Below are 25776 nucleotides of genomic sequence, written 5' to 3'. Positions count from 1 at the left end.
TAAGGAACTGGCACACTCCATGGATGGAGCTTGATTGTTACTGAAAATAATGGTAGCTATATTGCGGACTTTCTTTTTTAATTTATTTTTAAGATGTCAAATGTATTTTGTACATTGAGTTGTTTGGTTAATACAGTATGCTCCTTTTAACAGATGAAAAGAAACAATTGATATTGAAAATGTAAGTTTTTAATTTAGTTGCATAATAATTCTGGAGACTACTATTTACTCAGTAATTCTGCACACAGATATTCTACTAAACAGAAATGCTCACTTTTACGATCTTAAATGTTTAGGTTTCAGGTTTATTAATCTTTTGGACTGATGGCCAGCACTGTAGCTATTAAATAATAAAATTAATAATCAAAAACACATTGCACACAGTGAATAAGCGCAAAGTTAAGACTTGTTTGGAGCTATAATTGTATATTCACAAGTGGCATATTTGCTGCATAAATTTGGAAACTGTTTCATTACTCAATTTGTAACTTGCAGAAATTAATGTATTTGCTGCCACAAACAGTCTAATTCAAAACAAATCATTTATTCCCCAAATTTCACGTGAATATATCCTAGGTCAGTCTTGTGCATGGGGCCTAAAGTTGCTCATAAACATCGATATGTCTCCAGTCTAATCAGGACATAAATTTGCACATACACTGCAAAGCAAGGATTATTCAGATTGGAGCAAATCTAATTTATGAGCATTGCTGTACAGATCTTTTATCACATAAAAGCATATTTGTCAAAAGTTTCAATTTTAACTGGGCAATCCTGTGAACTGGATTGTGAAAACAAAAGGGGTTTACCAAAAACACACCTAAAATTAGGTGCCTAATGGGCACTCCTGGGCATTCTCATAGATGAGAATAATTGGGAATTGTAAAGTTTAAAAATTATATCCTATCAATGAGGTAAGGGATAACTTCCCAATCATTGGGAATCTCACTAATCCAGAGAATCTGAAGAATCCTAAGTGAATGGAGGTCTGTCATGAGCACTGTGGTCTTAATGGGACTCCTGGCGTTAATCATGTGCTGCCCTTGGCTGGTCTTCGGCACTTCTATAACAATGAACAGAGCCGCAGTGTTTATGATTGACCACTGGTCGATTTAAATGGAGTTCTTCAGACCATTGGTTCTTGCAATTGGTGGGGGTCTCAATGGTCAGACCCCAGCGATAAAGAAATTCTAGCTTATCCCATAGATAGGGGACAGCTTTCAAACTTAAGAATATCCTTTAAATATCCTGATTTTTGCATTCTAATTGTTGATGAGTAAGTGGTATACTTCTGCAATATACTGTAAGTGTCCTATGTAAAGTGACTATGTAGCACTAGTCTGAAAGTGATGATAACAATCATGAGAGTTCATTATGATAACTCAGCGTTTGACCACTTGTGTGTGAGGTGAATTGTTCTTCATTAGGCCAGATATATTTGTGGAGATGGCAGAGGGCAGTTGTCGAGGGCGATGGGCTCATCAGTCCTTCGGAGGTCTGGGCCCTGGCCACTTCCACAAGGGGGAAATTATTGGTCACAATGATTCTGGCTAGTGTGTGGACTTTGTGTTTGCAGGCTATCATACAGACCAGGATTCTTCAGTTGGGCAGTCACAAACCCAGAAAATGGTTTATTTTTCAATTGTCTTTTACTAACAGCTATGCACAGTACTTTCAACACCTCAATACCGTGGCGACATCTTTTGGCCACGTTCTGTACAGCATATTCCACCTTAAGGCACACTTTTACTGTAGGCTGCTTTATCATTCCTGGTACTACCATAACTGCTCTTCTGTCCTCCTCCTTACTAGTTGGAACGACAGTTTCACGAGATAGTCAAATAATCCTCCCTGACCAGGGTCTTGTCCCACCGACAGGGACCCGTTCTGTGTAACGGTGTCGCCTCCTTACCGTATTCTTCATACTGAACTGTTCGCCCAGGTCTATGAGAAGTTTCCACTTGAGGACTAGTACTGCTGAAGTCAGTCCACTGACGAGGAAACCTCTGTAGAGTTCGGGCCTAGTACTCACGACTGCGGGATGGAGGTGACCCTCTACTCATTCCTGGCTGGAGTCCTTCCCGGGCACTCTGTTCTCATTTTGACCCTGAGTGTCAGGTCTCTAATGCCACAAACAAACACTTACTTCAGTGTAAGGTATCTGACTAGCTTGCACACTTCTCCTGCTTGCTATACTACCTATTAGTAGAGTTTTCTACACGCTAACTACTTTTTTTGCTACTCCTCCTATGGGGGATCCAAAGAACTTAACTGTTCCCTGCCTATAGTCCTTCCGTAGCTAGGCAGAACCTATTCTTTCCACACATATGCATGAACACATTACATACATAAACATAGTTCACATTACTCTAATACATTGTGATATGTCAGAGCTGCAGCACAGGGGCTTAAGGCTACTTTACATGCTGCGACATCGCTAGCGATCTCATTAGCGATGTGAAATTCTAGAGCGCAAGTGCGATCTTTCGAGATCGTACATAGGTCATTTTACGCATGTGCGATCTCGACAGGTCGCACTTGCGATCTAGAATTTCACATCGCTAATGAGATCACTAGCGATGTCGCAGCATGTAAAGTAGCCTTTAGTCCTCCCTCTTACATATTGTTCCTTTGTTTGTTTGGTAAATCAAGAGAAGTTAGAAATGTCTATAATAGTTTATGTCACACTGAGAGGAGCCCTACTGTCTAAAGGTGGATTGCCTCAACCCCTTTGACTACTTCAATCAAAGGAAAATTATGCAGCTGGATTAAACTACTGACCAATGAGAAAACAGCCATCTCCCACCAATTCTGCAAGACATAATACTTTGAAATGAGAACTAAGTGGTATAAAAGGGGTCTTGCTTCTGTCACCACATTCATATTTTACAGGACTTCAGCCTGGGATCCATGGTTTCAGCTGCAGGATAACAGAACTGCTTCAAGATTAATTCATACTACATGACTTCAGCCAAGGATCCATGATTACGGCTGAAGGATCAGAACTGCTTTACTGCTCAACACTGAGCCCACAAATTTGCTTGGAGAACCCAGGTTGGGACAATTTGGTTGCCTGACTACATATCTTGCTGTGCTCTATCAGCTTCCTAAGCTTGCTGCCATCTCTCAGTGGGAGCACACCAAAAGAGGTCTGCTGCTGGCTGGAATAGTTGGCCATGGAAGCCCCAAAGTCCTAAAGATTCTAATCCCTGGCGGGATGTACAATATACTTTTGCCTGTTGTTGAACCAACAAAGTGTTACCAATGTGTGTGTGGGTTTTTTTTTCCACCCTGTGTTGTCTGAGTAGTGTTCTCCCCATGGGAAAGGAGTGTGGTTGTTCAGTGGGATGAGCCCTGGTCTAAGTAGTCTTTCTGAAGACAGCTAGGCCAGCGGATGATAGCACCAACTGGACCTGTGGAAGCGTGATTATACGCAAAACGGCTGTCGTCCTGGTAGGACCTACACCCAGTCTTCACCCTGCATTTTATATGCACCTATTTGTAAAATAAAGAAGAAGTTTTCTACCGCATCTGAGCTGGATTGTGCGGTTGTTTCATTCTCCTAACATTGGCTATATTGAGGCTCTTTATCCTTTCAATACGCACCCAGGACCGGTGAGTGAAATGGGGTTTCCGTGAGATGTCCTTTTCTCCCATGACTCTTGTTAGGCTGATTGTGGTGGCGCAGAACCGTCTTTTCTTTTCTAACTGATAGCACTAACTGACATGTCTCCACTATCATGGTCCTAGCTATAGTTCTGACTGTTCTTTGTTCCATTCTCTTATTAGCTCTATATGCACACTATGGAGCTGATACATCAATAAGTAAAACACTTTGAATAGTCACAAAATTTTAGCACAATGCAAAATTGCACACATTTTTTTAACTTTTGTCATTTTTATGTCTGTTTCAAGCAGCTTGCCAAAATGGTCGGAGCTGTGGCGGGCAGGTTTTAGTTATACCACTCAAATTCATATTAAATGCAAATGTTTTTTACGCCAGAAACGTTACTCCCGTTCCTGACTGGAGTAATATTGTGGTGAGGTGTACGCCATTAATAATATGCACCATATTTGTCGCGGGCGGCGGGGCGCTGCACTCGCTAACGCTCGGGTCCGGCGCTGCTGCTGCTCGGTGGCTCGAGCGGTGGGCCGAATCCGGGGACTCGAGCGGCGCTCCTCGCCTGTGAGTGAAAAGGGGGTTGGTTTGTTTTGGGGATTTAGTCCGTGACGCCACCCACGGGTTGTGGTGAAGATGGGCACCACCGCTGCTGGTGGCGGGGATCCCGGGAGCGATGGTAGGGAGCAGCTGGGATGTTGTTTTCCCCCTCCGTGGGTAGGGGTTGATGGTCCCGGGGCCCGGTGGTGTGACGGGGAGGCTGGATGGCTGGGGTGCAGGGTTGCAGGGACAGCGCGGCACGGTGCCGGATGGCACGGGTGTACTCACTCAGCAAGAGATGCACAAAGTCTCGGGTAAACCAAACGGCTGGATGGACGGGTCCCGCAGCCGGCTGCAGTGTCTCTCCCCGGACAGGTGATGGTGGCTGTCTTTCCCTGCACCTTTTGTGTACTGTCTTGACTACGATGGGTCCCCAACGGTAGTCCGCTCCCCGGTGTATGGATGCCGGAGGAGCCCGTTTGCCCGCAGGCACTGGCCCTTGGGTCTCTAGCCTTTGGCGGTAGCTGTATACCCTCACGGTGCGGACGGTTGCCTTCTAACGTGTCTTTGGTTGTTAGGAAACCCCTGGGGTTCCTGTCACACTCGGATTTGACTGTTGATGCGACTCCAAGCCTAGTCGGGGTCCGATGGCCCTGCCTGTGTGTGCTGGCTTCACTTCGCTCCCCGGTCGGTACCGGCGGGCCACCGCCCGACCCCGGTCCTACGGTTCCGCGTTGATCCACCACTCCTGCAGACGGCCACCATAGTCTGCCAACCTTGTTGTCAGTGCCTGGGCCACAAACCCAGACACTCTCCACTTTACTCCTCTCACTTCAACCTCCTAAACTGAACTTCTACTTTTCCCGCCTCCAAGCCTGTGAACTCCTCGGTGGGTGGGGCCAACCGCTTGGCTCCGCCCCACCTGGTGTGGACATCAGACCCTGGAGGGAGGCAACAAGGGTTTTGTGTTTGGCTAATGTAACTGTCTAGGAGGGGGTGGGGGTGTGTGTGTGTTACCTGTGACGACCTGGCTAGTCCAGGGTGCCACATATTCATTAGGTGGTGTTAGACTTATATTAAGCGCATCTGACTACAAGACACCCCTTTACTAAGATTGATGTGAACAGATCAGCGGACTTGTGCAAATTCAGTTCGACAGGTGCAGCAAAACTTTAGATACAGCTCGGTTTGGGAACTGGACTTGACCTGAACCCCAATGGAAGTCAGTAATTGGGTACTTAGGGTCTCCGTCCACATGCAGCCAGCCATAAAACAGAATACTTCCAGGGGCGGGTGGGCAAAGTTTTTTTCCATTTTCTTTGGGTGGGGTGGACACTACATTTGATCATGCTGTTGCAAACACTGCAAGCAGCGAGCACTGGGCTGAGCACTGAGCGCACCCGAGCATTGTTATGGTGTCCATACGTAAAGTACCTGAACTCTGGACTCGAACTCTGTTTTTTTGTAAAGACAGTGTTTGGTCTGAACACCGAACCTCGAGTTCGCTCATCTCTACTGGTGTGTACGATGCCAGTCTTAATGAATCCAGGCCTATGTTGACTAGTGAAAAAGCACTGGTACAGTTATGAAAGTGGCTTTTTGTAGCACAGCTGAATATTCTGGGAATATAATACAATACAGTAGTTGTCACATGTTAGAACAACATGCCACTAACCTTACATAGGAAATCTCCATACAACAGATTGACCAAAGAATTGTGAAAGCTATAGAGGATATTTTGTTACTTCGCCAGTACATTGGATCCGGGTGAATGGCTACTTGAGACAATGCTCAACTCAGTTCAAAGAAGTGCGAGCACCAAGAAATTACTGGAAGTTCTTAGAATAATATGAGGTTAGGCAATAATACGTCTGATGCAGAGCTAACCACACTGTAATATGTGCCTCCTAGTTCCATATGTGCTAGTAATTCCCAGAATATTTTGTTTTTTGTTTTTTTTTTGTTTTTTTTTTTTAAGGGGAGGGGGTTGATCCGAGATGAGGGCTCAATTCGCCATATTAACTCATGAAACATAGTTTTGAAAAATTTCCATTTTTCCAAAGCTCAATACTAATGGATTGACCACTCCTGAGATAAGATTTTACAGCACAAATAACATATTCAGATCTGAACTTTTACAGATGTGCATAATATATACATTGCTTAAAAATATCATGGTAACACACAACAATCGAAGTACAACCCAAAGTCAATTAGACTCCAGGGCTCTCAAAATCTCAATCTGTTCAGTTAGAAAGGAGAAGAAATTGTGAATCATTGTCACTTGCTCTAGTGACAGTGACGATGGGTGTTCTGGAGAGACAACAGTAAGACAACCCCTACAAAAACAGACAATTCCTCTCTCCTTATCTTTCCTCGCTTCTCAATTTTTTCATTTTCCTAGGGTCCTCGTCACTACTGGTGGTATGAGGTGGTACTTGCAGCCCATTCAGGTTGCACCGGTAATCCAGCTCCAATACACTGGATAATGTATGAGAGGTTGGTTATTTTCTATGTATTTCGAAATGAAACCCTACTTCTTCAGGAACTCCACCGATATACTTTATCAAGTTAGATTATGAGTTTCTGTGATGGAATTCATGCAAATAGAATCTGATTTTTATTAAAATTAATTTTCCATTTATTTTTGCGGTGATTTGGAATCCAGCCCTCGGTTGCGAGATTATTTTGGTTGATGATCATATTTTGTATATCTTTATCAGTCTCTCACTCATCTTTCTGGAGGAATTTTGGATAGCTCTTCTACACTAAAACTCTTCTTTACGTTTATTGAGGTTTATGGGCAATCATCTCTTAAGACCTTGTTGCAGCATTTCTATTGAGTTCTAGATTATTAATGGGTCATTGAAACACCATGATTCTTTTCTTTTTCAGCTTCTCTGCTGTAGGTTTGCCAGTGTGCTTGGGATCATTGTCCCATTGTCCTGTTGTATGACCCAGTTTCGGTCAAGCTTTATCTTTTGGATGGATGGCTTCACATTTCACTGTAGACTACTTTGTTATACAGAGAAATTCATGTTCTACTCAATAACTGCAAGGTGCACAGGTCCTGTGGCTGAAAACACCCCCAAATCCTCACCCCTCCTGCACCAGACATTTGGGATGTTTAAGACTTTCTAAGGATCGTTTTTTTTATTTTTATTTCTTGATACATAAAAAAGATAGAATTCAATTTAGGCTGTACTAAGTTTTTTTTCATGACAAACATAAACACACATTTTATTCTTCTCATCCTACCTTATGGTAAATCCTATTTTTTTGCATAATATTTTAATACTCACCGCTCTAAATACTTTGTCTCTTCGTGCAAACATGCCAAAGGCGATTATAAGCGCTCCGACCACCACTGCTGCTGCGATCGCTCCCACCGGAAGGCCAGGCTGCCGATCTGTGAAAAGAGACCATACAAAGTATTTCACCATACTGACTAAGCGGACTAACCTTATAATCCCCAGTATATACAGTGCCTACAAGTAGTATTCAACCCCCTGCAGATTTAGCAGGTTTGATACGATGCAAATAAGTTAGAGCCTGCAAACTTCAAACAAGAGCAGGATTTATTAACAGATGCATAAATCTTACAAACCAACAAGTTATGTTTGCTCAATTAAATTTTAATAAATTTTCAACATAAAAGTGTGGGTCAATTATTATTCAACCCCTAGGTTTAATATATTGTGGAATAACCCTTGTTTGCAATTACAGCTAATAATCGTCTTTTATAAGACCTGATCAGGCCGGCACAGGTCTCTGGAGTTATCTTGGCCCACTCCTCCATGCAGATCTTCTCCAAGTTATCTAGGTTCTTTGGGTGTCTCATGTGGACTTTAATCTTGAGCTCCTTCCACAAGTTTTCAATTGGGTTAAGGTCAGGAGACTGACTAGGCCACTGCAACACCTTGATTTTTTCCCTCTTGAACCAGGCCTTGGTTTTCTTGGCTGTGTGCTTTGGGTCGTTGTCTTGTTGGAAGATGAAATGACGACCCATCTTAAGATCCTTGATGGAGGAGCGGAGGTTCTTGGCCAAAATCTCCAGGTAGGCCGTGCTATCCATCTTCCCATGGATGCGGACCAGATGGCCAGGCCCCTTGGCTGAGAAACAGCCCCACAGCATGATGCTGCCACCACCATGCTTGACTGTAGGGATGGTATTCTTGGGGTTGTATGTAGTGCCATCCAGTCTCCAAACGTCACGTGTGTGGTTGGCACCAAAGATCTTGATCTTGGTCTCATCAGACCAGAGAACCTTGAACCAGTCTGTCTCAGAGTCCTCCAAGTGATCATGAGCAAACTGTAGACGAGCCTTGACATGACGCTTTGAAAGTAAAGGTACCTTACGGGCTCGTCTGGAACGGAGACCATTGCGGTGGAGTACGTTACTTATGGTATTGACTGAAACCAATGTCCCCACTGCCATGAGATCTTCCCGGAGCTCCTTCCTTGTTGTCCTTGGGTTAGCCTTGACTCTTCGGACAAGCCTGGCCTCGGCACAGGTGGAAACTTTCAAAGGCTGTCCAGGCCGTGGAAGGCTAACAGTAGTTCCATAAGCCTTCCACTTCCGGATGATGCTCCCAACAGTGGAGACAGGTAGGCCCAACTCCTTGGAAAGGGTTTTGTACCCCTTGCCAGCCTTGTGACCCTCCACGATCTTGTCTCTGATGGCCTTGGAATGCTCCTTTGTCTTTCCCATGTTGACCAAGTATGAGTGCTGTTCACAAGTTTGGGGAGGGTCTTAATTAGTCAGAAAAGGCTGGAAAAAGAGACAATTAATCCAAACATGTGAAGCTCATTGTTCTTTGTGCCTGAAATACTTCTTAATACTTTAGGGGAACCAAACAGAATTCTGGTGGTTTGAGGGGTTGAATAATAAATGACCCTCTGAATAAACTTTTCACAATTTAAAAAAAAAAAAAAAAAAAGAAATAACATTCTTTTTTGCTGCAGTGTATTTCACACTTCCCGGCTGATCTACAGTCCAAATGTCACAATGCCAAGTTAATTCCGAATGTGTAAACCTGCTAAATCTGCAGGGGGTTGAATACTACTTGTAGGCACTGTAGATACCGCCACTATACACCCAAAGTTAGTAGATTATATTGCTCACAGATGCCAAAAAACAAAAATCATGAATAATGGCATTGAAAAATATGAATAAATTCCCCTAAAAAAAAATAAATAAAAATTAAAAAAATAAATAAAATATATATATATATATATATATATATATATATATATATATATATATATATAATATTTTAACTGTACGATGGAATGACTTTTAGCAAAAATAACATGAGCATGACAATGCTGTTGCCTTTATATGGTACCACATTAGTAGCAAGGTCATATAGAGGACTTTACGAGTACAATATATTTTAGCTTTATGTTCTACAAGTCCATAATATGGTGTCCATTCTGTTTTGTGCTCCTGCTATATATCACAGCACACAAGGATGCCGATTCATAATGACTAGCATTGTGCATACCAATCTTAAAGAACAGTCTTGCTGGTGTACAATCTGTTTTATTCATTAAGACACGAACGGCACTTAAGAAAGTAGATGCTTCTCTTAATTGGAATGTGCCACTGCCAGAAATATGTATTTAGTCAGGGTCAGGAGTACATGTCTGGAGTAAGTTATGCCATAAAGTGGTGTCATTTTTCATGAATTTGTTGGGAGAGCATAGGCACGCTCTGCTATGCTTATATTGGAGGGTAAAGACCAAAAGTGACATTATTTTTGCGCAAACTTATGAGTTATGCAAAAATATTGCAACATATTCAGTTGTTTTACGACAGAATTCTGGTGTACACACCGTAATGAATCGGGGCCAAAGTGCCTATGGGCCAATCCTGACAATTATACTTTGCAAATCTTCTTATTTTGGACAAATGTGTGCTACCCATGTAGCAATTCATGGTTCATTATTTGTTGATACAGTTTCATGCTACTATTTTATAAGATGGAAACACTGTTTGAATATAAATTACATTTTATGTTCTAGCATCATCTAGGGCCTGATTCATTAAGGTGGTTATATCACAATTGTGGCATAAAACGCCTTGAAAAGTGGAAAAAAAATGGGAATTTTGGCATTCACATACCAGTCCCAACACGTTTCACCAAAATTGACGGGATTGGACGTGGTTATGTCTGCAGTTCTAAGTCATGAAAAGTTAGTTTAGTTGCCTAACTGATGCCAGAAGTGTACTCCAATCACTGACTTGAGTACATCCCCGATGGAAGAGCAGGACACTTGTAACATGCACCTTTTTCAGTTAGTGGCTTGTATCTCTCAAAAAATTAGGTGTATGTTACTCTAATTCTCCAAGTCTTAATGAATTGACCCCATAGAGCTAATATTTATGGATTAATTGGCACTCAGAATTAAGGAGGCTTTGTTCCCATGACACTTATGCCCAAACTGCTATGTAGTAATTTGCATTACTCCGCAGTAAGGGTACCGCCACACTAAACGACGTACCAACGATTCCGACCTGGTCAGGATCGCTGGTACGTCACTACAGGGTCGCTAGTGAGCTGTCAAACAGTCAGATCTAACCAGCGACCAGCCACCAGCAACTCATGTAACGATGCTGCGCTTGGTAACCAGGGTAAATATCGGGTAACCAAGCAGAGCGCTTTGCTTAGTTGCCCGATATTTACCCTGGTTACCAGCGTACGCTGCTTACACAGAGTCGGTGCTCGTTGGTCTCCCACCATCAAACACGCCAGTACATATTGCACAGCTTGAGAGCAACGAGCAAAAAATGAACCAGAACCGTGTGTAACGATCAGCGATTTCACAGCAGGGGCCAGGTCGCTGCTCAGTGTCACACACAGCGAGATCGCTAATGAGGTCACTGGTACGTCACCAAACCTGTGACTTGGCGGCGATCTCGCTAGCGATCTCGCTATGTGAGAAGTACCCCTACGTCTACAAACACACTTGGCTTTACAGTAATAAAGCATTTAGGAGTCCTGTGGCATTGTTTATCTGAGCTTGGGAGTTCAGAGTATGGATTAGCATGTAGTGCATGGTCTGTTTGCTGACTTTCTGTGGGGTAATGTAGGTGAGAACAAAGATAAAATATGCATATTTGAAATCCACATTCTTTCATTATACATTCATTACAGTAGCTTGGGCTTGGGTCTTTGAGGTGACAGATTGTTTTTAAGTGTCAATTAAGTCCAATCACAAAGTTAAAGGGAATTTGTCTGTTTTTGCTACGTAATCTGATGGTAGCAAGAGGTAGGGGATGAGACACTGATTTCAGGGATGTGTCAATTAGTGTTTTATTAGCAGGAGATTATCACTATCTGACTAGCTGCCTTGTGCAGCCTGGTCCAACCCCTCCCCCAGCACTGATTAGCAACTTACTGTAAATACACAATGTACACAGCCGCTAAACAATTGTGTGGGTGGGGTTAGGACTGCGGACTACTACTATTTAAAAATTCTGATTATATTACAACTGCTGCAGTGAGTAAACTAAAGCGGGCTTTACACGCTACGACATCGCTAATGCGGAGTCGTTGGGGTCACGGATTTTGTGACGCACATCCGGCCGCATTAGCGATGCCGTTGCGTGTGACATCGATAAGCGATTTTGCATCGTTGCAAAACCGTGCAAAATCGCTAATCGGCGACACGGGGGTCCATTCCCAATTATCGTTACTGCAGCAGTAACGAGGTTGTTCGTCGCTCCTGCGACAGCACACATCGCTGCGTGTGACGCCGCAGGAGCGAGGACGCTCTCCCTACCAGCCTCCCGGCCGCTATAAGGAAGGAAGGAGGTGGGCGGGATGTTACGTCCCGCTCATCTCCGCCCCTCCGCTGCTATTGGGCGGCGGTTCAGTGACGTTTCAGTGACGTTGCTGTGACGCCGCACGGACCGCCCCCTTAGAAAGGAGGCGGTTCGCCGGTCACAGCGACGTCGCCGGACAGGTAAGTATGTGTGACGGCTCTGGGCGATGTTGTGCGGCACGGGCAGCGATATGCCCGTGTCGCGCAACAGATGGGGGCGGGTACCCACACTAGCGATATCGGGACCGATATCGCAGTGTGTAAAGTAGCCTTAAGTGATATATCATTGGATTCAGGATCTCTTTCCCTACTTTATGCTGCTCTCAGATGAGGTAGTAAAAACCTGGTGACAGATTCCCTTTAAAACAGAGGTCTCAAACACGCAGGCCGCATGCGGCCCCTGAGGTTGCTTCTTGCGGCCCGCGGCCCCCTTGATGATCGCGGCCGGTGCTGAGGCCAGAGCAGTCAGTGCTTTCAATTATTTGCTGTTGCTGTACAGAGTCAAGCTTTGTGCACAGCTATGCAGCCACCGGTCAATCATAGGCCAGTTGGTGAAGCGTATGACATCACCTGCTACCTCTGATCGGCTGGTGCCTGCCCGTTGAATACTTGTGCACAAAGCTTGACTTTGCGCAGCATGTCTGAAGTAAAGTTCTGACTGACTGCGGTGCCAGGGGCATGATCACCAAGGGGGCCATGCGCCGCAAGAGGAGGACATAACGGAACGAAGGAAAGCCAGGTGAGAAGAGCAGTGATGTATCATGCGGCCTCCGTGCCGATTTCTGGGGACCGCAGTGCTCGGGCTGGCAGCTGTATTTCCTGGCTGCCAGCAGTTAAATCCACGCCTGCACTTAGCGTTCCCTTCTGAGTACTGTGTCCAGGAGAAGTTCATCTGTGGGCGGAGGTAGCACGCTGTGTGCTGAGGGTCCCCCCCAACCCCAGCACTGCCTGTATACCCATCAGAGCTGTCTGTCCCCCAACCCCAGTGCTGCCTGTATACCTCCAGAACTTTTTGTCCCCCCAACCCCAGTGCTGTATACCCTTCCAGAACTCTGTTCCCTGACACCAGTGCTGTATACCCCCCAGAACGCTGTCCCCCCACCACCCCAGTGTTGCATACCCCAAGAGCTGTATCTCGCCCACCCCAGTGTTGTATACCCCCCAGAGCTGTATGAATGGTGTGTATGCATGTTTGTGTGTGTGTGTGTGTGTGTGTGTGTGTGTGTGTATGTGTGTGTGGAATGGTACAATAGGGGAGACTACTACAGGGCATTGCTACAAGAGGACCAGAAAAGGGGACATTAATACAAGAAGAGTACCAGCGTTGGCACATTTGTAAAAGGGGACAATGATGGGACACATTACTACAGGATGGGGACAAAGATGGGACACATATGAGGACCAGGATGGGGACAATACTTCAAGGAGACCAGGATAGGCACATTACTACAAGGAGACCAGGATGGGTACATTACTACCAGGGGAACAGGATGGGCACATTAGTACAAGGAGACCAGGATGGGCACATTACTAACAGGGGACCAGGATGAGCACATTATTACTAGGGGACAAGGATCGGCAGTTTACAACAGGATGGGGCACATTCTACAGTATGGGCACATTACTACAGGATGAAGACCAGGATGGGCACACTACTACAGGATGGGGCACTTTTCTACAATACAGGGAACAGGATGCGGTACATTACTAAAAGATGTGGACCAGGATAAAAAATGACTACAAGATGTTGGCCAAAAATACTACATTGGCTAATTGTAATATTACTTACAAGAAGGGGACAAAATGTAAAAAAAAAATAAAGCATGATATTTTTTTACCATTAGAAATACTTTTTTATATATAAACAAAAAAGTGCATGTTTGTTATAATAATCAAGCAAAATCTGTTCAAAAACAGTGATCCAAAGTTATAAAGAGAAATAAATGGTAACACTAAAAACATCACTTGGCCCTGCAAAGAATGCGGAACCTCAAATTATTATTTTTTCTATATGCGGTCCATATAATCAGCTGAGTTTGAGACCCCTGCTTTAAACCATGGTGGCAAAATGGTAGACCGGGTGTTCACACTGCTGAGTTAACCATTAGGCTTAGATGGTGTAATTAACTAGGTGACTGATTGTTCGTAAAACTAAAATCAGAACAGGTTCCACATTCCACCAGAGAACAGAACATTGCAATGTTTTACAGATCACATCATAAAATAGGCAGGAGTGCTTTCCATAGATACTGTAAGTGCAAGCGGAAAAAAAGACAGACAACGATCTTCGTCACGTGACCAGGTAGGAGTGTATTACATCACGCTGCATCTTTTTAGATTTAGGAATGTAACACATTTCTGTTTAATGTAGCCCCAAACTATCAGTTCACAGATACTAGACTATGGTCCTGATTCATCAATGCGATTACATTAGAGTTCTGACTTCTATTGCTTTGAAAAGTTGACATTTTTTGGCGGAACACTGAGTTGTCCAACAAATTAGCAACTTCTGGTATTTTCATGCCAATTTCTCCCAGTATTGCCAAAATGGGCACAGCTGAGGCATAATGGGGGTGTAACACCACAGCTCGTCTAATTCATGACTAACTGGGGCGTTCCTTAGGGGTACTTCTCACATAGCGAGATCGGCTGGTCGCTAGTGAGATCTGACTGACAGCTCACCAGCGACCATGTAGCGACGCACCAGCGATCCTGACCAGGTCATATCGTGGTCAAATCTCTGGTATGTCATTTAGTGAGACGGTACCCTTAAGGCCGCTTTACACGCTGCGACATCGCTCAAGCAATCTCGTTGGGGTCACGGAATTTGTGACGCACATCCGGTCGCTTTAGCGATGCCGTTGCGTGTGACACCTTTGAGCGATTTTGCATCGTTGCAAAAACGTGCAAAATCGCTCATCAGTGACATGGGGGTCCATTCTCGAATATCGTTGCTGCAGCAGTAACGAAGTTGTTCCTCGTTCCTGCGGCAGCAGACATCGGTACGTGTGACATCGCAGGAACGAGGAACCTCTCCTTACCTGCCTCCCGCCCGCAATGCGGAAGGAAGAAGGTGGGCGGGAGGCAGGAGGAAGGAGGTAGTTCGTCCCACTCATCTCCGCCTCTCCGCTTCTATTGGGCGGCGGTTCAGTGACGCAGCTGTGATGTCGCTGTGACGCTGAACGAACCGCCCCCTTAGAAAGGAGGCGTTTCGACGGTCACAGCGACGTCGCAGGGCAAGTAAGTAGTGTGACGGGTCTGGGCGATGTTGTGCGCCACGGGCAGCGATTTGCCCATGTCGCACAACCGATGGGGGCGGGTACCAATGCTAGCGATATCGGTCCCGATATTGCAGCGTGTAAAGCGGTCTTTACACCAGAAAGATTACTCCAATCCCTGACCGGATTAAGATTTGTCCCGAGGCGCACAGAGGAAAACAAATGTGAATATTCAGGGGAGCAGCGGAAATACAATCATGGCACAAACTGACCCACAAGGTGAGGGTCTCTATAAAACTTGTGCACATATTTGATACAGTGACACATGGAGTTTTTATAGGTAAATATTAAAAACTCTATTTGCTCCTTGTATAATGTCTCCATAAGGCACGTAGTGGTGGTGGTGGTGGTGGTCTCCAAAAAAGGCTAGAATAATCTTTATATTATCCTAAAAGCTAATCCACTTATAAGCAGAAGCTCGGCACCACCGCTTGTTAGTCTTACCTCCAACGATCAGCTGAATCACTCTGATGGTCTCATTGCCTTGAGACAAAGCTACACATGTGTAATTGGCACTATCTTGCTTAGTTGCCTTGTCAATCGTGAGCTGCAGGGTGTCCGTGGTCATGTCCTGCTTGTAGCGGGAAGGTAATGTGAATAGACCGTTATTTTGTCTCCAAAATATAGCGGCTGCTGGGTTGGCCTGGAAGCCACATGTGATTTGGACCGTTTTACCCTCTTCTGCCATGATTTTTGTTTCTCCAGTAAGTATAGGTGGGACTATTAAGAGAAATTATTAAATGAATGTTAGGTTTGTGCAATACGCAGTTATTCTTACCTATAACTTCCCATAGACATTCACGATAAGTTTGGAAAAAAACCCACTAAAAAAGACACTTCTGAGACTTATCCAGAAGCACAACAAAATATCAAATCCAAAATGGCCAAACCTTGTTTCCAACACTAATATTAGGGGACGGTTGGGAAGAAACCAATTTCAGGAGAATATGCAAACATAAATGTAATGGGCAGCATTGCTTAGGTTTGCACAAACACATTTTGCCCTGTAACCAGGGGTGGACATATCATTGGTGCAACCTGTGTGGCCGCACAGGGGCCCAGGAGGTAAGGGGGCCCATTACTACCTCCAAAGCAGGCGAAATTGTGCATTTTGATGAATTCTAGTGCTGCAAAGGGCCCATATATTGCTATTGCACAGGGGCCCTTTTCTGTCTGTGTCTGCCAGGGTATGTAACTATTATACCAATATTATTACCCATTGCTTAGATAATGTCAACTTATTCTGAGGTGCTGCATTAAGGTACTCACCATTCACATAATTCACATCAGTCTCTGTCCCAAATAGCGTGTCCCAATTGTCAATTTTATAGGAAACCAATTAAGCTCTTAGTATATTTTTGGAATTAGCAACAATGCTACCCCTGAGCCACCCAAGTTAAACAAGTATTAATATATAATGGAATGAGAACATGGACCATCAATGAATAAAAAATTATGACGTATGTAACGAAGGTACCGGCGTCCCGCCACTGTCTTGCCCCCCCACTGGTGGGGACACCGACACAATCACTCTCCCGGCTGCTAAGCTATGGCTGCTTCTTTCCCGGTCCCTACCGCCGGCTCCCTGGGCCTGCGTGTGTCGCACAGGCCTCTTGGGAGCACACTTAGGGTGTGCACAAGTGAGCGCACCTATTCATAAAGGGTCAGTGCGTCCTAACCCACAAGTGCCTCTCAGCCATACTTGCGGTACACGCTACTGCATCTAACTGCACCAGCTCTACCAGCTGTATCTGCTGCTGCTCCTATCCTTACTGGCTGCATCTGCTGCACCAAGCCGTACTAGCTGAATGTGCCAAACCCGCTGCTGCATCCATTTATAAGGACTGTGCCTGACACATCAGCCATCCCGGCTGCATCTGGCATATTAGAAACTGTCAGTGTCCATACCCCTGGAGTCAGCTGTCGCAGTACCGTGTCTTCCTGAGTGGCAACTGGTTGCTATCTGCAGCCAAATCCATCCTCACCATGAAAGGCTCTGGGGTGCGCTTTAGTCAAGCCCTTCAGGTGTACAGTGTGCTGCGGCCCACTGGGTCCACTCCCTGCTCGCACCTGTGAGCATTACAACGTAATCTCCATTATAATCTTCATGTCTAAAGGGTGCTTTACATGCTGCGATATCGCTAACGATTTATCGTCGGGGTCACGGTGTTTGTGATGCACATCCGGCGTCGTTGGCGACATCGCAGCGTGTGACACGTACGTGCGACCTTCAACGATCGCAAAAGTGGTAAAAATCGTTGGTGTTGGAGAGGTCGTCCAAACACCAAATATCGTTGTCTGGTGAGTAGCGATGTTGTTCCTCGTTCCTGCAGCACCACACATCGCTATGTGTGACACCGCAGGAGCAACGAACATCTCCTTACCTCCGTCCACCGCCAATGAGGAAGGAAGGAGGTGGGCGGCATGTTCCAGCCGCTCATCTCCGCCCCTCCTCTGCTGTAGGACGCCTGCCGTGTGACGATGCTGTGACGCCGCACAAACTGCCCCCTTAGAAAGGAGGCGGTTTTCCGGCAACAGCGACGGGGGCGGGTATGCTCGCTAGCGATATCGGTACCGATATCGCAGCGTGTAAAGTACCCTTCAGGCTTAAATATAAGCTCTACCCCGAAAACAAGCCCTAGTCGCGGTTCAATAATGAAGTGTCCAAGCAGCTGAAAAAGTTAAAGACTACTGCAGAACACTTCATTATAGAAAGCAGACACCTCCAAAAGAGAGAAGAAAGAAGACAGAAGACTCCACAATCATACTCACCAGACGCTGAATGGGAGGGCCTGCAGTGGAACGCACACCCACACACATCAAGATCACCCATCCATACACATCATATCACACACTTACACACATCAGATTGCACACCCACACACATCAGATTGCACACCCAATTGCACACGTACACACATCATATCACACACCCACACACATCAGATCACACACTCACACACATCAGATTGTACCCACACACATCAGATTGCACAACCATACACATCACATTGCACCCACACACATCAGATCGCACACCCACACACATCATATCGGACACTCACACACATCAGATTGCACAGCCACACACATCAGATCTCACACCCACTCTCCTCAATTGCACACCCACACACATCAGATCTCACACCCACACACATCAGATCGCACACCCACACACATCAGATCGCACACCCACACACATCAGATTGCACATCCACAAACATCAATTGCACACCTACACACATCAGATTACACACACAATCAGATCGCACACCCACACATATCAGATCGCACTCACACACACATCAGATTGCACACCTACACACATCAGATTGTACACCCACACACATCAGATCGCACACACAATTAGATTGCACCCATGAGAACGCGCACACAATTAGATTGCGCACACAATCAGATCGCATACACATCAGATCACACACACTCTTACCACATCGGGTGGTACCAATAGATTCTGGCTGGCAGAGAATCATGGGATGCAGTGTGGTGGAACGCATAGTGGACCTGCGATGGAACGCATTGATGTGTTCCATTGGGTAAACTTACCCCCAACCGGGTTTACCCAAAAATAAGACCTACCCGAAAATAAGCCTTAGAGCTTTTTTCGGGGCAAAAAAAAGTATAAAACAGTGTCTTAGTTTTGGAAAAACACAGGTATGTTAGTTGGTCTCCACGGTAGTCAAAAGAAGAGGGTCTGAAGCTTAGCTTTAAATGCAGCAACTCATAATAAGCAAGTATATGTAAACCAAGCTTATTTCATCCTTTATCAGTCACAATAAGTGATTGCCATTTTAATCTTTATTTCATACACCAATAATAAACCTAAAATAGGCAACTTTGTAATATAGCTTATAAAAGAAATTAGCTTTTTTTCTCCCCCTGGACGGATTTCTCAATTCATGGGAAAAATCTGTATTGAATAAAGAAATAATTCCCATTACTGAGATAAGAGATGGCAGTTGGTGCTTTTAAAATTCTATTGAGGTCGAGGGGGAGGAGCTAGAGGCAGATACAGACATTCTGCTGCCAGTTCTACTAGAATGACAGCACCATTTGTCCATGGAATTTTATGAGCACCAACTGTCTTCTGCTATCTCAGTCATGGGAAAGTCTGCATTTCTGAAAACAGATTTTACTCATAGATTGAAAATTTTGAGAATGAATCATCAGTCCAGGAGGAGAAAGTCTCTTACAAAATTTCATATTTTCATGTATGCTATTGATTTTTATAAAAAAAAAAGATAAATAAATAAAACGACAGTTATTCTTTAAAGGGGTTGTGCGGGACTCAGTTGTAAGGCACAGATAAAAAAAATACAGGCAGGTAGTTGTTAACTGAGATACACTGTTGAGCAAAAGGGTAACAATGTTTTGAACTTTTCACTATCAGGCTTCATATCTCACCATCCACTACAACTTTGAGTGTGACACTACCATTATTTTATAGACAATCATCTTGGTTATCTCATACAGAAATTTGACTTGGAATTATTTAGAATCTGATTAATTATGCAGATTCCTGTCATATCACTGTATTGTTACTGTTTTGCTCCTAAAAATCTAAATTTTAATTTAGCGATGTCGCTCGTGAAAGCACCCGCCCCCTTCGTTTGTGCGTCATGGGCAAATCGCTGCCCGTGGCGCACAATATCGCTAGTACTCGTTACACATACTTACCTTCCTAGCGACATTGCTGTGGCCGGCGAACAACCTCTTTTCTAAGGGGGCGGTTTGTGCGGCGTCACACGGCAGGCGTCCAATAGAAGCGGAGGGGCGGAGAGCAGCCGCATGGAAGTCATGCCCACCTTGGTGCCGGAGGACGCAGGTACGGTGTTGTTCGTCGTTCCTGGGGTGTCACACATAGCGATGTGTGCTGCCTCAGGAACGACCAACAACCTGCATCCTGAACCAGCAACGACATTTGGGAAATGAACGACGTGTCAACGATCAACGATTAGGTGAGTAATTTTGATCGGTAGCAGTCGCTCGTACGTGTCACACGCAACGACGTCACTAACTAGGCTGGATATGCGTCACGAATTCCGTGACCCCAGTGACATCTCGTTAGCGATGTCGTTGCATGTAAAGCCCCCTTAAATCCACGTTTGGCTTTCAACACTGCCTGAATCCCTCAACTGAAATCTGATCCCAGGTCTCTTCTACACATTCACAATGTTGGTGCATACTATTCGACTCACTTGGGTATGTACACAGCTTTTTATTCAACTCTACACATAAGTGTTCAATTGGGTTGAGGTCTGGGGACTATAGGGGCCAATCCTGCGCCTCTACTTTATTGTCATTGAACCAATTCTTTGCTAATCTTGATGTATACTTTGGGTTCTTGCCCTGCTGGAACACTTTGTCATCCTTTTGATACCAATAGTACTTGAGTGTATTAAGTCGTCTTGTAGGATACTCACACATAGCTCAGCATTGAATCCACTAATAATCCTGATCAAATATCCAACGCCTCTGGATGTGAAACAACCTCATATCATTAGGTTTTCCCCCTTAACTTGACAGTTCCTTCAATACCACAATCCATTAGTCCTTTCTCCCCTTATTTCTTCCAGACACATTTGCACACATCAGAGCCTAGTCTATTGACTTTCGTCTTATTGCTCCAAGTCACCCATTTCCAATCTTCTACTGATTTTCAAATTGAACCAGTAACTTTTCACTTGGGAATCAACCTAATAACACACTGAGCTATTAGGGAATGTGAGAACAGGTTGTAATTTGTAGTACAGTCATATGAAAAAGTTTGGGCACCCCTATTAATTTTAACCTTTTTTCTTTATAACAATTTGGGTTTTTGCAACAGCTATTTCAGTTTCATATATCTAATAACTGATGGACTCAGTAATATTTCTGGATTGAAATGAGGTTTATTGTACTAACAGAAAATGTGCAATCCGCATTTAAACAAAATTTGACCTGTGCAAAAGTATGGGCACACTTATCAATTTCTTGATTTGAACACTCCTAACTACTTTTTACTGACTTGCTAAAGCACTAAATTGGTTTTGTAACCTCATTGAGCTTTGAACTTCATAGGCAGGTGTATCCAATCATGAGAAAAGGTATTTAAGGTGGCCACTTGCAAGTAGTTCTCCTATTTGAATCTCCTATGAAGAGTGGCATCATGGGCTCCTCAAAACAACTCTCAAATGATCTGAAAACAAAGATTATTCAACATAGTTGTTCAGGTGAAGGATACAAAAAATTGTCTCAGAGATTTAAACTGTCAGTTTCCACTGTGAGGAACATAGTAAGGAAATGGAAGAACACAGGTACAGTTCTTGTTAAGCCCAGAAGTGGCAGGTCAAGAAAAATATCAGAAAGGCAGAGAAGAAGAATGGTGAGAACAGTCAAGGACACTCCACAGACCACCTCCAAAGACCTGCAGCATCATCTTGCTGCAGATGGTGTCAATGTGCATCGGTCAACAATACAGCGCACGTTGCACAAGGAGAAGCTGTATGGGAGAGTGATGCGAAAGAAGCCATTTCTGCAAGCACGCCACAAACAGAGTCGCCTGAGGTATGCAAAAGCACATTTGGACAAGCCAGGTACATTTTGGAAGAAGGTCATGTGGACTGATGAAACAAAGATTGAGTTGTTTGGTCATACAAAAAGGCGTTATGCATGGAGGCCAAAAAACACGGCATTCCAAGAAAAGCACTTGCAACCCACAGTGATATTTGGTGGAAGTTCCATCATGCTTTGGGGCTGTGTGGCCAATGCTGGCACCGGGAATCTTGTTAAAGTTGAGGGTCGCATGAATTCAACTCAGTACCAGCAGATTGTTGACAATAATGTGCAAGAATCAGTGATGAAATTGAAATTACGCAGGGGATGAATATTTCAGCAAGACAATGTTCCAAAACACCGCTCCAAATCTACTCAGGCATTCATGCAGAGGAACAATTACAATGTTCTGGAATGGCCATCCCAGTCCCCAGACCTGAATATCATTGAAAATCTGTGGATGATTTGAAGCATGCTGTCCATGCTCGGCGACCAACAAACTTCACTGAACTGGAATTGTTTTGTAAATAGGAATGGTCAAATATACCTTCATCCAGGATCCAGGAACTCATTAAAAGCTACAGGAAGCGACTAGAGGCTGTTATTTTTGCAAAAGGAGGATCTACAAAATATTAATGTCACTTTTACGTTGAGGTGCCCATACTTTTGAACCGTTCAAATTTTGTTTAAATGCGGATTGCACATTTTCTGTTAGTACAATAAACCTCATTTCAATCCAGAAATATTACTCAGTCCATCAGTTATTAGATATATGAAACTGAAATAGCTGTTGCAAAAACCCAAATTGTTATAAAGAAAAAAGGTTAACATTAATAGGGGTGCCCAAACTTTTTCATATGACTGTATACAGGAAGAAAAAGATTTTTCCACCACCAAGAGCAAAACAGTAACAATGCAGTGACATGACAAGACTCTGCATAACTAATCATATGCTAAATAGCTGCAAGTCAAATCTATGTATGAGATAGCCAAGATGATTGTCTATAAAATGAATGTAGTCTTACATTCAAAACTGTAGTGGATAGTGAGATATGGAGCCTGAAATTCAAAGGTCAAAACATTGTTACCCTTTTGCTTTTCGTCAGCTGTCACACCACATCAGTAGAGCAGAGCCGAAACTAAGCCACTGAATCGCCAACAGGATGGGTCTAGGACTTCTTTGTGCCAGCAGGGAGCGGCACCAGGCAGAACAGAAGGTAGTTAGAAACTGCCTGTTAGTTCTTAAGCACATTGTAGAGACAAAAAGGACCAGATATTCCCTTTAACAGGAGTAATATAATAATAATAATATTAATTATTATTCACTTACTGTATATAGCACCATTAATTCCACAACGCTTTACATACATTGACAACACTGTCCCCATTGGGGCTCACAATCTAAATTTCCTATCAGTATGTCTTTTTGAGTGTGGGGGGAAAACTGAAAACCTGTAGGAAACCCACAAAACTCCAGTAGAACATACAAACTCCTGGCAGGTGTTGTCCTTGGTGGGATTTAACCCAGAACCCCAGCAAGATTGCAGTGCTAACCACTGAGCCACCGTGCTGTAATACTAGAACAATATTCAAATATCTATGTGTTCCTCCTATTAGGTTTGAATGTAACATTACTATCTAAGCCAGACCTGGGCAAGGGGCGGCCCGCGGGCCACATCCGGCCCGCCTGCTCTCTGTGACCGGCCCGCCCGTCTTCAGCCGGTGCAGTGGAGCCGGGCTGCAGCGTGCCGAGCAAGGAGAGATCCTGTGCAGGTCCGCACTCCGCACAGTCAGTGCAGGCAGCGGAACGCAGGAGTCTTTCCTCTGTTCCCTGCCGGCACTAATTGTCAGTGACACACGCGCGCGCTCTGACGTTGTCAGTGCTGCGCTGCGTGTGTCATTTCAAAAGTTCCCGCCGGGCAGGAGAAAGAAGCAGCACATCAGACGGAATAATTCATCCTGCACTGTAGGACCTGCGATGATGTCACGCCCATGTGACTGTGTGGGAGGAGACACAGGATGCCGGGCAGAAAGCAAGATACAGAATCCTGAAGGAGATGTGGACACATGATGACTGGTAATAAGAAAAGAGGGGACATGAGGGGGAGGGGGGCTGCAGGGTGAGTGCATATGTGGGAACATGGAGCTGCAGGGTGAGTGGCATATGTGGGAACATGGAGCTGCAGGGTGAGTGGCATATGTGTGAACATGGAGCTGCAGGGTGAGTGGCATATGTGTGAACATGGAGCTGCAGGGTGAGTGCATATGTGGGAACATGGAGCTGCAGGGTGAGTGGCATATGTGGGAACATGGAGCTGCAGGGTGAGTGGCATATGTGTGAACATGGAGCTGCAGGGTGAGTGGCATATGTGTGAACATGGAGCTGCAGGGTGAGTGCATATGTGGGAACATGGAGCTGCAGGGTGAGTGCATATGTGGGAACATGGAGCTGCAGGGTGAGTGCATATGTGGGAACATGGAGCTGCAGGGTGAGTGGCATATGTGGGAACATGGAGCTGCAGGGTGAGTGCATATGTGGGAAGATGGAGCTGCAGGGTGAGTGCATATGTGGGAACATGGAGCTGCAGGGTGAGTGCATATGTGGGAACATGGAGCTGCAGGGTGAGTGCATATGTGGGAACATGGAGCTGCAGGGTGAGTGGCATATGTGGGAACATGGAGCTGCAGGGTGAGTGCATATGTGGGAAGATGGAGCTGCAGGGTGAGTGGCATATGTGGGAAGATGGAGCTGCAGGGTGAGTGCATATGTGGGAACATGGAGCTGCAGGGTGAGTGCATATGTGGGAACATGGAGCTGCAGAGTGAGTGGCATATGTGGGAAGATGGAGCTGCAGGGTAAGTGGCATATGTGGGAAGATGGAGTTGCAGGGTGAGTGGCATATGTGGGAAGATGGAGTTGCAGGGTGAGTGCATATGTGGGAACATGGAGTTGCAGGGTGAGTGCATATGTGGGAAGATGGAGCTGCAGGGTGAGTGCATATGTGGGAAGATGGAGCTGCAGGGTGAGTGCATATGTGGGAACATGGAGCTGCAGAGTGAGTGGCATATGTGGGAACATGGAGCTGCAGGGTGAGTGGCATATGAGGGAAGATGGAGTTGCAGGGTGAGTGGCATATGTGGGAAGATGGAGTTGCAGGGTGAGTGCATATGTGGGAACATGGAGTTGCAGGGTGAGTGCATATGTGGGAACATGGAGCTGCAGGGTGAGTGCATATGTGGGAACATGGAGCTGCAGGGTGAGTGGAATATGTGGGAACATGGAGCTGCAGGGTGAGTGCATATGTGGGAAGATGGAGCTGCAGGGTGAGTGGCATATGTGGGAAGATGGAGCTGCAGGGTGAGTGGCATATGTGGGAAGATGGAGCTGCAGGGTGAGTGGCATATGTGGGAAGATGGAGCTGCAGGGTGAGTGGCATATGTGGGAAGATGGAGCTGCAGGGTGAGTGGCATATGTGGGAAGATGGAGCTGCAGGGTGAGTGGCATATGAGGGAAGATGGAGTTGCAGGGTGAGTGGCATATGAGAGCTGCAAACTGACAGAAGGATGTGAAGGGGTGCAGAGTGTTTGAGAGGGGTAAGTTGGGGTACAGGCAGGGTGAAATATGTGGGCAGGGTGTGTGACATACGGGGGTGTAGTGTGTGTGATATGGGGGTGCAGGCTGTATGGGGAGCAGGGTGTGTGACATATGGGGGTGTAGTATAATACAGGTGTACTATATGGAGGTGTAGTATATTACAGGTGTGCTATATGGAGGTGTAATATATTACAGGTGTGCTATATGGAGGTGTAGTATATTACAGGTGTGCTATATGGAGGTGTAGTATATTACAGGTGTACTATATGGAGGTGTAGTATATTACAGGTGTGCTATATGGAGGTGTAGTATATTACAGGTGTGCTATATGGAGGGGTAGTATATTACAGGTGTACTAT

The 25776-nt window shown here is 45.0% G+C and overlaps 1 protein-coding gene across 3 annotated transcripts in view; it reads right to left on the bottom strand.

Moving 5' to 3' along the window:
- Positions 1 to 25776, bottom strand: part of TMIGD1 (transmembrane and immunoglobulin domain containing 1) — a 55615-nt gene that overhangs the window by 15531 nt on the left and 14308 nt on the right. For all 3 annotated transcript variants that reach the window (XM_075333173.1, XM_075333170.1, XM_075333171.1), the window contains exons 4-5: positions 15712 to 15987; positions 7462 to 7568 (exon numbers count right to left, since the gene is read on the bottom strand). In XM_075333173.1, the coding sequence (XP_075189288.1) occupies positions 7462 to 7568; positions 15712 to 15987 (383 nt within the window). The remainder of the gene's footprint in view (positions 1 to 7461; positions 7569 to 15711; positions 15988 to 25776) is intronic.

Source organism: Anomaloglossus baeobatrachus, chromosome 2 (genome assembly GCF_048569485.1).
Source record: "Anomaloglossus baeobatrachus isolate aAnoBae1 chromosome 2, aAnoBae1.hap1, whole genome shotgun sequence".
Taxonomy (NCBI): domain Eukaryota; kingdom Metazoa; phylum Chordata; class Amphibia; order Anura; family Aromobatidae; genus Anomaloglossus; species Anomaloglossus baeobatrachus.
This window is presented reverse-complemented; position numbering and strand designations above follow the sequence as displayed.